Source organism: Anser anser (genome assembly GCF_964211835.1).
Source record: "Anser anser genome assembly, chromosome: 13".
NCBI classification, from domain to species: Eukaryota; Metazoa; Chordata; class Aves; order Anseriformes; family Anatidae; genus Anser; species Anser anser.
Genome location: NC_139734.1, coordinates 9,692,355 through 9,707,957, shown reverse-complemented (window position 1 = coordinate 9,707,957; position 15,603 = coordinate 9,692,355). Strand labels below are relative to the sequence as shown.

The following is a 15,603-nucleotide window of genomic DNA, read 5'->3' as shown; positions in this document are numbered from 1 at the left end:
GAAAAGTAAATGTATTTGAATAAAATCACGTCTGTGTGTATAAACATGCATGAAAACACTATGCCTACATAGCACTTTGCAGCATGACATGCATGAATGGCGTTCAGCACAAGTGCTGTAAGGTGCCAGTAACTAGAAGCATATTAGGCAAATACTTCAGTTCACAGGCACTGTAGGTTGCATTAAAGCTGCTGTTCCAAGTGACATCAGTGAAATGAGTTGATTGACTCTTATTCCACTCTATTTCAAAGCAAATCAAGGCAAATATCCACATGCTCAGGCACAAGTACTGACTCCTACGTCAGTATAACATTGCAAATAACTGCAAATACTATCTAGGTCACTTAGGAGTTAGTGTTTTGGATATTAAAATGTTATTTTTAGAGTACAAAACAGCTCCAATAAAAACTGCCTTGAGAATTCAGTATTATAGCTATTTATTAAAGGTAGCCACATAAAATTCACGTGTGTCATAGAAGAGGTGAGCAATGCCTGATCTACAACATTAATTTCTACAGAGGATTCTCTCTTGTACTGGCATACAGAATAAGAAAAGATAAATAAGTAATGCCAGTGAAAGTCAGTCTCACTTGAAAGTGGAAAGGTGTCATGAAGTGTTCCATAGCTGGTGGTCTTCTGCTGACAAGCAGAGATGCAACTCATGCAAGACAATAATGTATCATTTTCAATGTCCTCCATTTGAAGTAAGTGTGGGTCTTCAGGACAGAAGAGTGGGAGAAATGCGACATCTACTGCTACATCGTGGTTTATACCTGTTGAGAAAAATATTTACTAGCAGAAATCTTCATCTCCAGCCCATTTGCAACTTCACATTGTATTTCCTCATTAAGAAAAATCAGACTATTGCAGGCTGAACACTGATATATATCATCAGAAAATTTTTACATACTTGCTCTTTGTTCATTAATTCATAACTGATGTCTAAAACTACATTTCAATAGAAACCTATATAAGTATACACACACATTGGAATTGATAGTTACGACATTATTATGATTTAAGGTTATCAATGCTATTAGCTAAAAAAATATTAAATCAATATTGGAAGCCATTTCACACTCCTTTTTAACTTCACTGCTATGAGGGCATAAAAAATCATTTTACATCCACTGTATCTATGCAGCATGTGGTACAGTACTTGTGCTACCATCATCTTGAGTATTTTATTGCATGTTCCAGGATTCTAATGTTTAAACACCTTCTCTGAAAATCTCCCTTAGCAAATAATGGAAACTTTAAAATTACCTGAACTTAACATGAGCACTGTTAATCTAGTCAATTTCCTTCTCCTTTTTATGGGAAAATAAACCAAACATTAATATCCCGAAGTAATGCTAACAAACAGATCTTGTTGCATATTTTTTATCACCTTGCATATTTATATTTTAACAAATAAAGGTCAATCAATTGATGTTTTGTGGTAACCAGAAGCAGCAGAGAGTGGTTGATGAGTATGGCTAAAATACAAGCCCTTCATTTTCTAGTATGGAAGAAATGCACTTTAAAAAAGGCACTTAAAAAAGACAACTAAAAAAAAAAGAAAAAAAACTCAGTGAGGATAAAGCTCAAAAGAAGCATTTCAAGGTGTCCTTTTCCCTTAAGAACACTATCTTGCTCCTGACAGGTACCGCTCCAACAGAGAGATCAGCTGACAATAAAGTGCAATTGAATAATTTACCTAATTATGTCAGACTGATTCACTTACTGAACTGAACCTCTCTCTCTAATTGTAATAATGAACAGCTTAAGGACTATACACAACCTTCAAATAATACACACACGCCTATACACAAAATTGCAATTATATGGAAAGTGGCAATAGAAATAAGATATTCAATTATCTCAATTAATGACATGATGGTAATTTTAACAAGGATTACTGCTTTCTGGTGAAATAATATTCTAATTCCTTCTTCTAACAGAGATCTGAAATGTCTTTAAAACATTTTTTTTTTAAACTTAAACACCCAAATTCGAATGACTAAGCCAAAGAAATCTATTCAGTTTCTAGCTTACCTTAAGTCATTCCCAGCATAGCAAACAGCCAAGCTACCAAATACTTACCCAGAACTGTCACTTCATAATACCCAAGGCCACTAGCACTTTTAAACTCATTGATATTTTTATCTGTTCTAGCTTCTTTTGGCTGGTACACAGCTGCATGAAGGTTGTACTGTTGCATAAGTAAGTCTTTGTGCACATAATCAAATTTACGTGGGATGCTTTCTGGGAAAACTGTGCTGTGATGCAAATATTTCAGCAGCTTGTCTTTTACTTGTGCCCACAGGTCACTCTGCCATGAATCACGAGTTCCTCCAGTCTCTTCAGTTTCAGGTATAGCACTTACTCCTTCTTGGTCTAGTATAAACACAGCAAATAGTTAGTTGCGTATGTACTTACAGAATCCTGTCACTTCTTTGCTAGATGGAAGGTATTTTCACTAGAACATTTCAGTTAAGACAACAGCAGAATGCTCAAAACAAAGAAACTAGGGCTGGAACGGGAGTATATGACTAACCTTAGAGGCTACACTTGTAGTTAAACCACTTATTTCAAAACACTAAGTTGAACGTTATGGCTTGTTTTTGGAGAGCATGTAATTTGCTTAACGAACATCCAGAAACCAAGAAAACAAGTTTAAAATATGTATAAGGGATTTTTTTTTTTTTAAACTTTTTAAACCATCCTAATTGAAACCACATACATACATTCATTTTAAGGTATGTACACAATATCCCAGCAATTCCAGAGACAGTAAGAGCACAGCACAATAAACACTACAGCTACCAGGAATTCCTGTAAAAAAATAATTTCAGGAGAGAAACCCAATCTGATTTCTCATTTTTAAAAGTCACAAGAAATTTCATTGAATACTAAGAACCAATTAACCCATTATTTATCAAACTTACTTATGGATATGCTTTCTTAATTTTGAAAAGATCTCTACATAATACCTAATGCTGTTCTTTCACTTGAAAAGAAATCACTTTAAACAGTTACTGTATAAATTTTACTCTGATTTAAAACGTTCCTCATAATTTCAATCTACAATATATTAATCATTTGGGAAAGTTCACTGTAAATTCTATTGTTTTAAAGAAACACAACACAGTAGATAATGATCAGTAGACTAGAGGCAAACCATCGTTATTACATTAAGATGAACTGCGGCATTCCTAAATAAAAGGATGGACAACACTATCCATACTATGACTATATGTGGAAGTAAACTGACAAATGTTGATGTTGGGACAGATGCAAGCAGTAGACAAACTTTCAGATAAAATTACATGACTCAGAGTAAATCTAGACAGCTTCGAAAAGAGGAAAACGTGATAAAATATTTGCAGGAAATAAAAAACAGACTAAGCTACACAAAATGATGACTGATAAATTAGACTTCTTCCTTCATCCAAAAATAGGTATCAAGAAAGTAACTACTTAAAATATGAGTTTATATTTTAATTGCAAATGAAGAAAGAAATATTTAATAATATTAACTGATAAAAAATCCAAAACTCAACCAACACTCTCATTACTGGCTTGTATGTTGCATCAACTTCCTCCCACATATTGTATTTTTCTTTTTAATTAGGTGTTCATGTAGCTTTGGAGCTATCTTCCTGGAGATGGACAGTTTTATTACATGTAGATCAGTATAGTAAGAAAACCATCAAAAAAAGATGCGAAGGCTTGTGCTACTAAGTCTACTGCACAATACTTCTGAGGTACAAAACTGACCTGCAGTTTGTATAAACACTGAGAATTTATTTCTCATACAGGGAAACAGCCTAATAGTGCCATTTCAGCCATCCCTTATAACACATCAGGGACACGATGGAGCACAATGACTTTATCAAGTTCATACAGCGGCTCCTTAGAGGCTGATACAGCACAGAAAAGCTGTCTTGACAAACGATGGTTGTAAGGATATCTTTGTTGCCTGTTTTGGACCTGAAGGGTAGAAGCAGGTTTAAACTTAACGTTACAATCGCTTGAGACATACCTGGGTAGTACTGTGAACTGTCTGATACAGGCTGTTCATTTTTGTCTTGAACAAAATCTTCATGTTGAAATTTGTCCAAGCTATAAAAGGAAAGTCAGAGTGTATGTGTGTATATATATATTTATATATTAAAATCTATTTCATCTCAAACACTATGCAGCAAAAGTTCAAATCTTGACAGATGTCTAGTGATAAATGAAACAAGCCTGAATGACTGAGCATTGATAGCTGGTTTCACATCACAGGACTTGTAATATAGCAGCTCAACATAATGAGACCTAATATGCTCTGTAAATCCATTTTCAAGAGCTCAAGATAAGAACTGCTTTATTTCATTGCTTTATGGAGTAGATAGCAAAGTATTTTATACTCAAAAGCCAGCATTGCCCTCTACTGAGCACCTACTGGAAATAGCATGCGTGACACTAAAAGCTGAGTATCTCAGACTATCAACAGGTTTATGACTTAATTCTAAAGAAAATACTGCACAGCATGCTGCTGTGATTTCATATCAGCACACTTCAGCAGTCAAACACAAAGCAAGAATACAGCTGACTCATCACTCCAGAATCCAAATGATAAATTCCAAATATTTATTTTCTTTTGCACATACTACTCTGTCATAACAATCAGGTAAATCAAGCAAACCAGATTTTTTAATTTTAGGAATAATTTTATTTAAAATAAAAATATTTAAAAATTAAAATAAAAACTAAAATAAAATAAAGAGTAAATAAAATAAATAAATAAATAAATTTAGGAAGTTATACTTTCATTTTTAACCATGAAGTTTGAAACTAATGGTTAGCAACTATCCTCTACAATCTCTAATCAATTATCTTGGACATTATGTTGGAGAAAAACATAAATACTCTACAGCCACAACAGAGAAAGATATGCTCTTAAGCTCATATATTCCTTTCTTCTTTGCTACACTCCTCTTATTATAAACTCGACAAGATGTATGAATAAACTCAAGAAAAAGACTAATTTGCAACACAAACTACTGAGACACAGGAAAGACTTTGTTCAGGTACCACTGAAATTCTGGCCTACCAAAGTAGTTACTATTAAGGTATTATAACTGCAAATACACAGAAACAATACACAGACAGTGAAAAAGGACGTGAAACAGTGCATGCTGTTTAGTGGGATATTTTGTATTTCAGTTTTCAGTTGTAATTATTATTGTTTTTTTCCAAATTTTCCCTATTTCATATTATGGATAAATACTGGAAATTCTTTATCAGTGTTTCATAACAAATGGGAAATATCTAAGATGAAGTGATACTGTGAAAAGATAAAAGGAAATACACTGTGGTTTTTTTGAGTATGAAAGTACATTCTACGAAATGCACTATTATCGTTGTGTGAGCTAAGTACTGGAGTGACTATCTTGTGATCTCTGCCTCTAGGCACAAAAGAATCCCCGTTCAAACAGCACAAACTACACAAATAAGGTTTCAGCTACTAAATTTTGAAAACAAAAAGCTGCCATAGAGTAGCATGACCCCTCTTGCTCCCCAAAACCCAAGCAGGCTTCAGAGCAGAGCTGTGCTAAACATATCAGTAAACAGAAAGTCGTATGTGCTTCAATGCCACTGTAGGGTTCAAGATGTTTTTCAAATTTTGAGATCCAGTGCAACCTCAGAAAGATGCGTTCAATATGTCGTATCTAATTTTATGCAGTGGTATTTTTATATCTTCTGATGCAATGTAGCAGGAAAGTTTTTATCTTCTAAGAATAATTCAGTAATTACATCGTGACTCCATGGCATTATTTTGAGATAAAACAATGTTTCATTTTATGAAGAATTAATTCATTTTACCTTAAATAACCTGGAAAGTAATTACTGTGTATGCATAGTAATAAACTAAATATTTACATATCAACTATATTAATAGATTTTCAAGCCATTAAAGACATTATCAAAAGCTATTAACAGAAGTTGTCTAATTAAAAATGAACGCCCACAAAACTTAATTCTCACTTTCACGACTTTCTCAACAACAGACGTGAAAATCTAGCAGTGTTATGAAAGGCTTGCTCAGAAATCAACACATCGAGTAAGGTACAAGACAATTAACTTCCCTCTTCATTAAAGCACGGGAGTACACCAACTCATACTGCTGACAAGTTGATATTATGAAAATGGTTTGTTTTTCTCTTCAAACTGTTTTCCAAGGTGAGAAGGCTCTGACTTAGAGCTAGCTTTGCCTCTTAAAAATTTGGAAATAAACTTGTCGCAGTTCTTCCCAAGCTTCTTACACAGATCTGTGGCTGGGATGTTTTCACCTACCTGCCCAACATGTTACTGCTACAGGACTGCTTTGTGCTGTATGGGTGCACAGTGCAACCTGGGCTACATTAGTAAACAAGGGAAACTTATATAAGCTCTTGTGTATAGACATGTGTTTCTTTGCAAGCCAGATTGTCTGAAAGCCACCTGACATAACCCAAATCCTTCCGTTTAGTATTGTATGCTGTGCCTGTTGTAAACCAAAACATCCATGTTCCTGTTTTGCCCATGACAGCTTTATGAAAACTTGTGCCACGACAAATTTGCTATTCCCAACCCGCAATCTGCAGACTCTCCTGTCCATTGGTTCTCATTGAAAGGGATAGAAAATGGAGAAAATAAGCAAAGGGCTAAGTTACACTAAACATTTAGAAGTGAAACTGCAAGGACAGAAGCATACAAACAAGGTACTTTTAAGCAGTCTGGAATGTGAACATGTAATACACCAGCAACTCTGTGGTACCTGCAGTGCTAAGCTTCTAAAGATTAAAAAGTTAAGAAAGCTATTGTGTGGGTTTTTTTTTTTCCATTTCTGTGGAAAAAAAAAAGCTTGTCTAAAATTCCTGATCTTTCCCCCTTCATAAAAAAAAAAAATTGAACTACTTTACATTAAAAGCTTGAAAGTACATTTCTGTTAAATGTCTCCACTAGCAAGGATATAAATATTAATGATGGCATTAAATTAATTGGTTTCCTCTTACCTCAGCCTTTCTGAAACCCTTAATAATCAGACCATTTCACATGCATTCTGATAGTACTATAGGACATCCTATACATGAGTTACCTCAGAAATGTAGGAACTGAGGTGGTCAAATAAAGAACATTAAAATGAGCTATTACTATCTAAAAGCATAAAGCCTTCAACAATTCAACCACATTCTGAAATACTGCACAAAATACTTGACACAAAATAATCTAAGCTATAATACATACTTAGAAATATCTACCGTTATTTCATAAACATATTAAAATATTCCAGTGAGAGCTGGCATTCTGCTACTTTGAAGCAACAGAACAGAAAACAATGCAAGCTTGAAGTACTTCAGTACTTCTCCTGTAATTTGGAGAATTCAGAACAACTATATAGGTAATTACAGAAATACACGAGTTACCTTTTAATTATATAGAGTGAAACAGCTTCCCATAATCCAACACAGACTTTCTCTTCCTTTACTAATGGCATAGAGTACAGGACACACAGGTAGCGAGGACAGTAGTAGATTGAGAAAAGCAGAGAACAAAGAAAACATGCCTTAACTTTTTTCCCATTTTTAAGAAATGGGGAGAATACATTCTTTCCCATCCTCCCCCCACCCCTGAAGAAATTGAGTATTTCTCAGCAAGCAAAAGAAAAAAAGTGATTCCTCCCATTCAAAAAACCATCCTGATTTTCTAATGGATTCATGCCACACGTTCCTGCAAACTCCTGCACCACAATACCCCCAAACTCATCCTTACACCAGGTGGCTATACAGCCTCTTGTCCCTGAAGGCAGCAAGTGCCAAGTCCAGCTGAAACGTGGGGTCCGTGCTGACTCCCCAGCTAAGTTGGTTGCTGTTAAATAGAAACCCTAGCAGCTGAGGTCTGCCAAGGTTCCCCCCAGGGCTATGTAACTTGCTGTTTGGCAGGTGCATGATATTAAAGCCAGGTGTCAGGCTAAATGAGTGAGTTGCAGAGCCAGACAACCATTTCCCCTAGAAAACGCAGCGTCTACCAAAAGGATCAGAGTAAACAGACATGGGAGCTCAGAAGAACCTAGTTTGTCCAAAAAAAAAAAAAAAAACTTTTTCCGATTAGCCTCCAAGAACTGGTTTTCATGAGAACAGGTATACTTCCAAGGCAGTAACACTGGAAGAATGGTCAGTAACTTACATAACCTCCGTCACCATGACTGTCACTACATCCCTAGCACCATCAAAAATTCTTTTTAGTGAGGAGTGAAGAGGTGCTGAAAGTAAACTAAGAAGGCAGATGAAGGGCACAGAGAATCACAGAATGATTGATGTTGGCAGGGACCTCTGGAGGCCATCTGGTCCAGCCCCCTGCTTAAGCAGGGATACCCAGAGCCGGCTGCCCAGGACCATGTTGATACACCCTTTGAACATCTCCAAGGAGGGAGACTCTACAGCTTCTCTGGACAACCTGTGCCAGTGCTCAGTCACCCTGACTGTACAAAAAGTGCTTCCTGATGTTCAGACAGAACCTCCAGTGTTTAAGTTTGTGCTCACTCCCTCTTGTCCCATCACTGGGCATCAATGAAAAGAGCCTAGTACCATTCTCTCTGCATGCTCCCTTCATGTATTTATATAGGTTGATATAAATGTATCAGTGTTTAAACATATCAAATGTATAAACCCCTGAGCCTTTTCTTCTCTGGACTGAACAGTCCCAGCTCTCTCAGCCTTTCCTCATACGTTAGTTGCTTCAGTCCCTTCATCATCTTAATGGACCCCACTGTACACATGTATCATGTACTCATGATACAAACCCCAGTCGCCACCACCAAGACACCAGACATTCGAAATTACTGTCATCACAGAGTTCATAAATTCAGGTTACTCAAGCATTGTTTGAAACAAACGACAAGAATTTACAACCCGTAAACAAAATTGCATGAAGGACGGAAGTTTTCTACCCCAGACTAGCAAATAACATTCAGTCTGCTTTCTTAATAATTTCCCATGTGTAGTCATCTCTTTAGGTTCCAGTTTTGTCAGGGATATGGATCTGAAAATGCTACCTGGATTTTTTCTTTTTTATCCTTTTCTGGATCCAAAGCAAGTTCAATAAAGATTGAGTGTTGGGCAGTGGAAGGAGTCAAGCGACTTCTCAGAGACAACTACACCTCTGTGAGCTTACACCTCTGTAGCACCAGGGATGATTTATAGCTTAATTACCACTAGCAAATCCATTAATGCAATCACATTGTTCACTCTGCTTGCTAATTAAGCATTCCTCCCTCCTACCTTTGACTCTCCTATTTAAACCATAATCTCTCTGAAACAAAGACTACATAAATAAAAACATTGTGATAAATAAAGCAATATATCTGTTACTAGGTATTCCTTAAGTAGCACATGTAGCACTACAAAAATTTGTTTAATAACACGTTCAAGATTTTGTTTCAGAATAAAATAAACCAATATATTTGACCTAGAATCAATGTGGAGGAAATTAATAGAAAATATTAAATTCCACTCTGTTGTGTTCTTTTACTTCCATGCAGATTCTTGACATACCAGAGTTTAATTTCAAACCTATAAGAATTTGATTTCAAGTTTCTTTGCTTCATCATTGCAATTATTTAACATAATTAACTTCACATGACTTACCTAAATTTCTTTCTTGCAGACCGTGTGAAATAGTGGTGAGATGGTACAGGAATAACAGATGCACTTCCCCTTAAGATAGGAAATTCACCATTATTTTACAGAATTCTGTTAAATGGAAATACACAGAGCAAAGAACACGCATGGTTTTGTTTTTTTTTCAGGCAGAACCTAAAATATTCTAATGTTGGCATTTTTCTTATGGAATGGAAATCCGCTAACGTGCTTGCTATAACATTACCAACACAGAACTTCAAATTCCCCATTTTTTTGTCGTAAGCTTTTGTTCAATCCTAATTACATTTCACTTCATTTCCCTGCAAAATATTCGAAATACCTGCACTCTTCCCACTATTATGACTTTTGGATGTGAAAAGTCAAGAAAAAAAATATAGCTTTTATAGCACGAGAAATCCACTAAAACAAAAAACGTGACTTGCTAGATTTTTGCAACATTAAATCTCTCAGTATATAAACGAGACTTTTAAGACTCGGTACAATTACATCAGAACTTGCACAAACATTGCAATAAAACATATATTTATACAAGCAAATATTTTACTCCTGAAACTAAAAAGTTGTACCAGTTTTTTTCTTATCCCATTTTCTTATACTGGACTGATGTCCTTTGTCTGTGTCTAACTAGGTGCAAAAAAATTTCATAGAATTACATCACAAGCAGAGCCATAGTACTATGAGTTATTTTGAGCCTTTAGGTTACTGTATGACCATCCTCTACTTTCCTTTCTAAGAGCAAATTACACCTATGTGTAATACCTTCCATTAACCAGAAATGGAAAAAAAAAGAAGTAAAAAAAAAATTTGTACGTTTGGATTTAAGGAATAGCTATACTAAAACATTATTCCTCCCAATTCTGCATTTCCAGTGAAGAAACCATTGTAACTATTACTTGTTCCACAAATAGGTCACTAACCTATAGATTGTTGAAGTGTTAATTACCTTTACTGAAAATCCCTGAGAATAACAAAGTAGCATAAATTTTAAAAAGAAGAGAGCATTATCAATCAGATGCCTCTGTTTTAATCAATCCTCCATTAGCCTGAATGGTGTAACTGTTGTCACCTGATACTAGGAAAAGCACGTAACTAACTTTTAAACATTAAACTACATACCCTTTTAAAGCCTTCTTATGTGCTTTTCTATGACCTAGGTTTTGAATTAATTTACATTAACATTTTTGAGAAGATACACTACATATTTAAAAAAGAGCTTACTGTTCTTCTTCTGTCTTTCTCTTGACTGTGCTCTTTTTCGATTTTAGAGTTTGATGCCATTGTTCCCCAGGAGCACACTGTGGCCCCAGAAAAGACGTGAACTCTTTAGTTTGAAGGTTTCCCTTCTGAACACCATCTTCTTTGGACACGGTAGAACTTTCAAGAGACTGAGAAGTATCTTTCTGCAACAACAATTAATTAAGAGTTTCAAAGCACCCAGAACTATTTCTTCTAACTCAAAACCCTGAAAGTGTTAAAGTACGTTTTAGAGAAAGTAAGATAAATTCTGTCTAGAAAGCAACAGTGCACAAATTGCAGTAGTCCGCTCTCCCACATTCTAATTTACATTAATTAAATCATCTAGCCAGTTAAATTAGTAGCTTCTAAACAGTTATGCAGTTTTACAGAGGACTGCTACAATGAACTCAGAGAGAAACACTGAATCACTGCTTTTCAAAATTTTAAACTATGACTTGCAAAACTATTTCTTTCTTGAAATAGCAAGTGCAGCTAATCAAGAGACAATGTAGCCAAGTTCTGGATTCAAATGCGATATTCTCAATTCTAATTATGATCATAGCTGCTTAAGTGCTACAGCATTAATTTTCAAGCTCTGTACCTGAACAGGTTCTACTCCTGAGGCATCTTCAGCTACATTGCTACAGTTGATGTATCTTATGGCGCTAATTATTCCTTGAATAGCAATGCGCTTGTGTTCCCTGTAGTGCAAATCTTCAATTTCTTTCCCCATTTCACCTATGGCTTTCAAAACTGATTCAACTGCAAAAGAGTAATTCCCATAAACAAGTTTTAAAGAAATGCACTATCAAAAAGTCTGAATGCAAGTCTCAAAGAAAATGGAAAAAAAAATGTTACTAAGTATGAAATTGATTTTAAAGTAAGTTTTTGAAGGATTTTAAATCCTCTTGTTTACATCACATGAAAAAAATTAATATGCCCTTTTCCCCCTCATAAGCATTATCAGGTATTACAATTTGTGTTTTCAGGTGAAATTTCTAATTAATTATGTTCTTCCAAATAACTGTCTTTAATGCTGATTTAGCAGAGCAGTCAGAGTAAAACTTCTGGGAAGACTTGCAGCTCATGTAAGTTGTTACAATTCTCCTGCAACTATATGCACAAAGTGCAAAATCTGACTTTCTGTAAGATGAGGATTTGGCCTACGATACATTATGAGTCACGAAAGGGATTTTTTCTTAGAAGACATTACACATCCGTGTAATCACTAATAATAACTGTAGTACTTTTTAACTGATGTTTCAAATGCTTGGAGTAAGACTGAACTGAAAAAGGCTACAAATCTTAAAGATACTTGACAATACGATACCTTTATTACTTTTACAATACTTCAGAAAGCTATTTGGAGGTCGAGGAAGAGGGTAATAGCCACCAATGACAGTTTTCTTCATTTGATCAGCTTCACTCTGTGTTTTAGTCCAGTGAATGAAGTTTTTCACTTTGGTATCTCTGGTGTATGGCTGGCCCTTGTGACACCCTTTTAAAACAAAAATAATCAGATATCAAAAATAAAGCAGGTTATAGACACTAGCTTTTAATTTTAAAATGAGTATCTTGAATTCCTCAGCTAACACTAGCATCTGATACTGAAAGTTAGCCAAATGTTAAATAATAAAACAATTGGCAATACTACTAGAAAACTTTTTCACGAGTATATGCAACAATAAAATGATCAGAAATCATTTCGTTACATTGCCTTTGCTGAAGACCTACACATTCTTCATTCTTCTGTAACCTCAGCAGGAAAGAACAGGTAGATCCTCTTCATAGGGCCCAGCAAATATCCGGACAGGTAATTGGTAAGGTATGTATTCATTGATGTCTGGTTTAAAACCAACATACTGACTAAATCCCAGTTACATCAAATAAATTGTCTACTTCAAATAAACAGGTCTACTTCTAAGCTATGAATTGAAATAGATCTCATCCAATGGTTTGTCATCTCCAGCTGTAGTTCTCATTTAGGATGCAAACAGACATAAAATGAATTAAAGCTAGTCTGAAGAAAAGCTCAAGAGAGAAACATTTAATTAGAAAACTAAGCACAAAATATGCTGAAGGAAAACAAGTAAAAAAAGACTCACAAACTTTTCATTTAGGTGTAATATAAATCAGCTGTTAAGAAAAAAGACTAGCTTGTTTTGCTAGCCCAATTAAGCACAAAACACCCTACCCAGCTTGTCAGAAGAGACCATGTGTGTATATATGACTACATTCAGATAATGTTTTAGCACATAATACTCCTATTCCTCCTTGTCAGCAGCAAGACTCAGGCCGGGTGAGTAATATGATAGGAAATCTGAAGAAATGAGATGGACAGATAAACACAGGAAAGAGGCATCTACTTTATTTCATACTCCCCTGCAATTAGGCCATTACACCTCTCACCTACAACGCTGTGCTATATCTGCCTCCTGATCAAAAAGCACAAGTACTACAACAAGCTATGCCTGATCCTGGCTGTGACATGCTGACTGATGCTAGCTAGTGCACAGTATCGCAGGGCCGTAACGAGTATTGTACTGCAGATCCGAGTTTTCAAATAAGAATTTCTAGAAGGAATGCTCCTTCAGTGAAGCCCAGTACGACAACCCTTTCCAGGCCACGTGTTCTGCACAAGGGCCTCTGCATTGGGAAAGATGAAACATAACAGCTCTCAAGTATTAGTGAAAATATTAACTAAGATAAATTTACCATACTGATTTTTTTTATTGTAATAAGGAGATTTGTAACCCAGAAAAGCTGCAAATAATATTTCATTTTTTAAGAAATTGGCAATATTCACTGCAACACTATCTAATGATTAAAACAATCCAAAATATTTAGTAAACATAACACTTAACCTAATACTTGTACTTTTCATAAGATACATCAATTAGCGCCTCACCTGAATACAATATGCCGCCTTTTTTTTGTAATAGTCCAAGCAATTACAATTAGAACCACATAGAGCTAAAACTACTTTAAGTTACCTGTAATGAATATTTGACTTTCATTCGAAGTCGTAAGGTAAATTGTGCTGGAAGGATTGTCAGTGAGGTCCCGTACCACTCTCATCTGTGTACACACCAAGTATGTCACTAGAAAAACAAACAAACTTTTTTTTCTGGGTATTTAATTGATTTTAGAATTTCAAGACCGACTGACACTGGATTAATTTTAACTAAGTGGTCAAAACATGTTATTTTAATTCTTGACCTTTAGCATGTATTTAGCCTTTGTTATAAATTAGTATATGGAGATGTCATTAGATTTTCAACTTAAGAAATGTGCAAGAAAGTTTCAGCATGCCTATTAGCACTGAAACATGTGACACTGTATCAGGTAGGATGTCAATAAAATAAATAATAACAGTGTTAAAAGAAGGGTGAGTAGCTTGGAGGGAAAGAGAGAGAAGGCAAGGAGAAATATTTAAAGCCCTTTAAAAAAAATCCATAAGGATTCCCCAGTTTGAAATGTAACATTACAAACTCACAGAAAATAACTAACACAGCTCTCAGATGATTTCTGTATTGCTAAAAATATTTTTTTCAAAGAAAGAAAGCTTTTCCACATTCACCTCTCCCTTCATCCAATCATCTAACATTATTCCTGTCTATAAGAAAGTATTTATTTATGGACAAAGAGAGTAAGAGATTTAAAGAGCTGCCTTCTTTCTTTAGTTGTTTCTGATGAAAGAGATGCCCTGGGCAAAAAAAACTAAAATTTCTGTTTGAAATTAACCATGTCAGATGAACCCCAGGTTGTGCTGCCTCTATCTGTCTAGATTAACTGGCAGGTTGCAGTATGACAAGAATTTCAAATACTTGAACTATTTTTTTTTTTTTAATTTTTTTTTAGTTTTTAATTCCTGATCAGCTGTTTTCTGTTTTAGGAGATAAACCAAGGCACTTTTAAAAAAAATTCAATGGCAATTATATTCAGAATTTGAAATTAGTGACCAAGTAGAAAAACATTACAAACAGTTATTAATAAGTACGGTAAAGAGATAAATACTTGGATGAATACGCTCAAACACATCTGGCTGAGAAGTTGCAAATATTTCCAGTATAAATGGTTGCTCTGAGGTCCCATCAATGGCATGCGCCCAACGATAGAGCCAGAAGTCTTCACTGCGTTCTATATAAACAAATATTAAGAAAAACATGTGTTTCTTCAAAAAGTTAAAAAAAGGTTTGATAAATTCTGAGAGTTGTATTTATAGAAAAACCTCTCTTCCTTGCTCGTTCAATCCTTCCTACAAATGTCACAAGACCAATAACATCACAGGAATGATTGTTTGGTAAGTTATCCAGCTCTGACCTAAAAACAGAACAGAACAAAAATGTTGGTACTAACGAATGACAAAACATAAAGCTTTCTTAAGAGATTTCTTAAATCATATTTCCAATTAACACTCAGTGTAATTTAATGAAATTTAAGTTCCAGCTTGACAAACAACTGATTTCCATTTTACCTTGTGATAAAGCGGTATTTAACTTCAGGTAATCCCCACTCTGGCTTAACCATTTCTTCTGGAATGATACTTATTTTGGTAGGTGGGTCACGTACATTAAGGCTGATTTCTGACAAACAAAAAAAAAAGACAGGAGCGTGTAAAGCATGAATACAAATTCAAGAAAACACTTTTCATTTTAAATAAAAACAAAACCTGAAACAAAACTGGGTAAAG

The 15,603-nt window shown here is 35.0% G+C and overlaps 1 protein-coding gene across 1 annotated transcript in view; it reads right to left on the bottom strand.

Moving 5' to 3' along the window:
* The window catches only part of RADX (RPA1 related single stranded DNA binding protein, X-linked), a 32,575-nt gene that overhangs the window by 3,347 nt on the left and 13,625 nt on the right, over nucleotides 1-15,603 (bottom strand). Inside the window, exons 4-14 of the mRNA XM_083796759.1 lie at nucleotides 15,388-15,496; nucleotides 15,142-15,233; nucleotides 14,928-15,050; nucleotides 13,904-14,011; nucleotides 12,241-12,408; nucleotides 11,512-11,672; nucleotides 10,893-11,074; nucleotides 9,660-9,728; nucleotides 4,028-4,107; nucleotides 2,086-2,379; nucleotides 591-773 (exon numbers count right to left, since the gene is read on the bottom strand). Of these exons, the coding sequence (XP_083652885.1) occupies nucleotides 591-773; nucleotides 2,086-2,379; nucleotides 4,028-4,107; nucleotides 9,660-9,728; nucleotides 10,893-11,074; nucleotides 11,512-11,672; nucleotides 12,241-12,408; nucleotides 13,904-14,011; nucleotides 14,928-15,050; nucleotides 15,142-15,233; nucleotides 15,388-15,496 (1,569 nt within the window). The remainder of the gene's footprint in view (nucleotides 1-590; nucleotides 774-2,085; nucleotides 2,380-4,027; nucleotides 4,108-9,659; nucleotides 9,729-10,892; nucleotides 11,075-11,511; nucleotides 11,673-12,240; nucleotides 12,409-13,903; nucleotides 14,012-14,927; nucleotides 15,051-15,141; nucleotides 15,234-15,387; nucleotides 15,497-15,603) is intronic.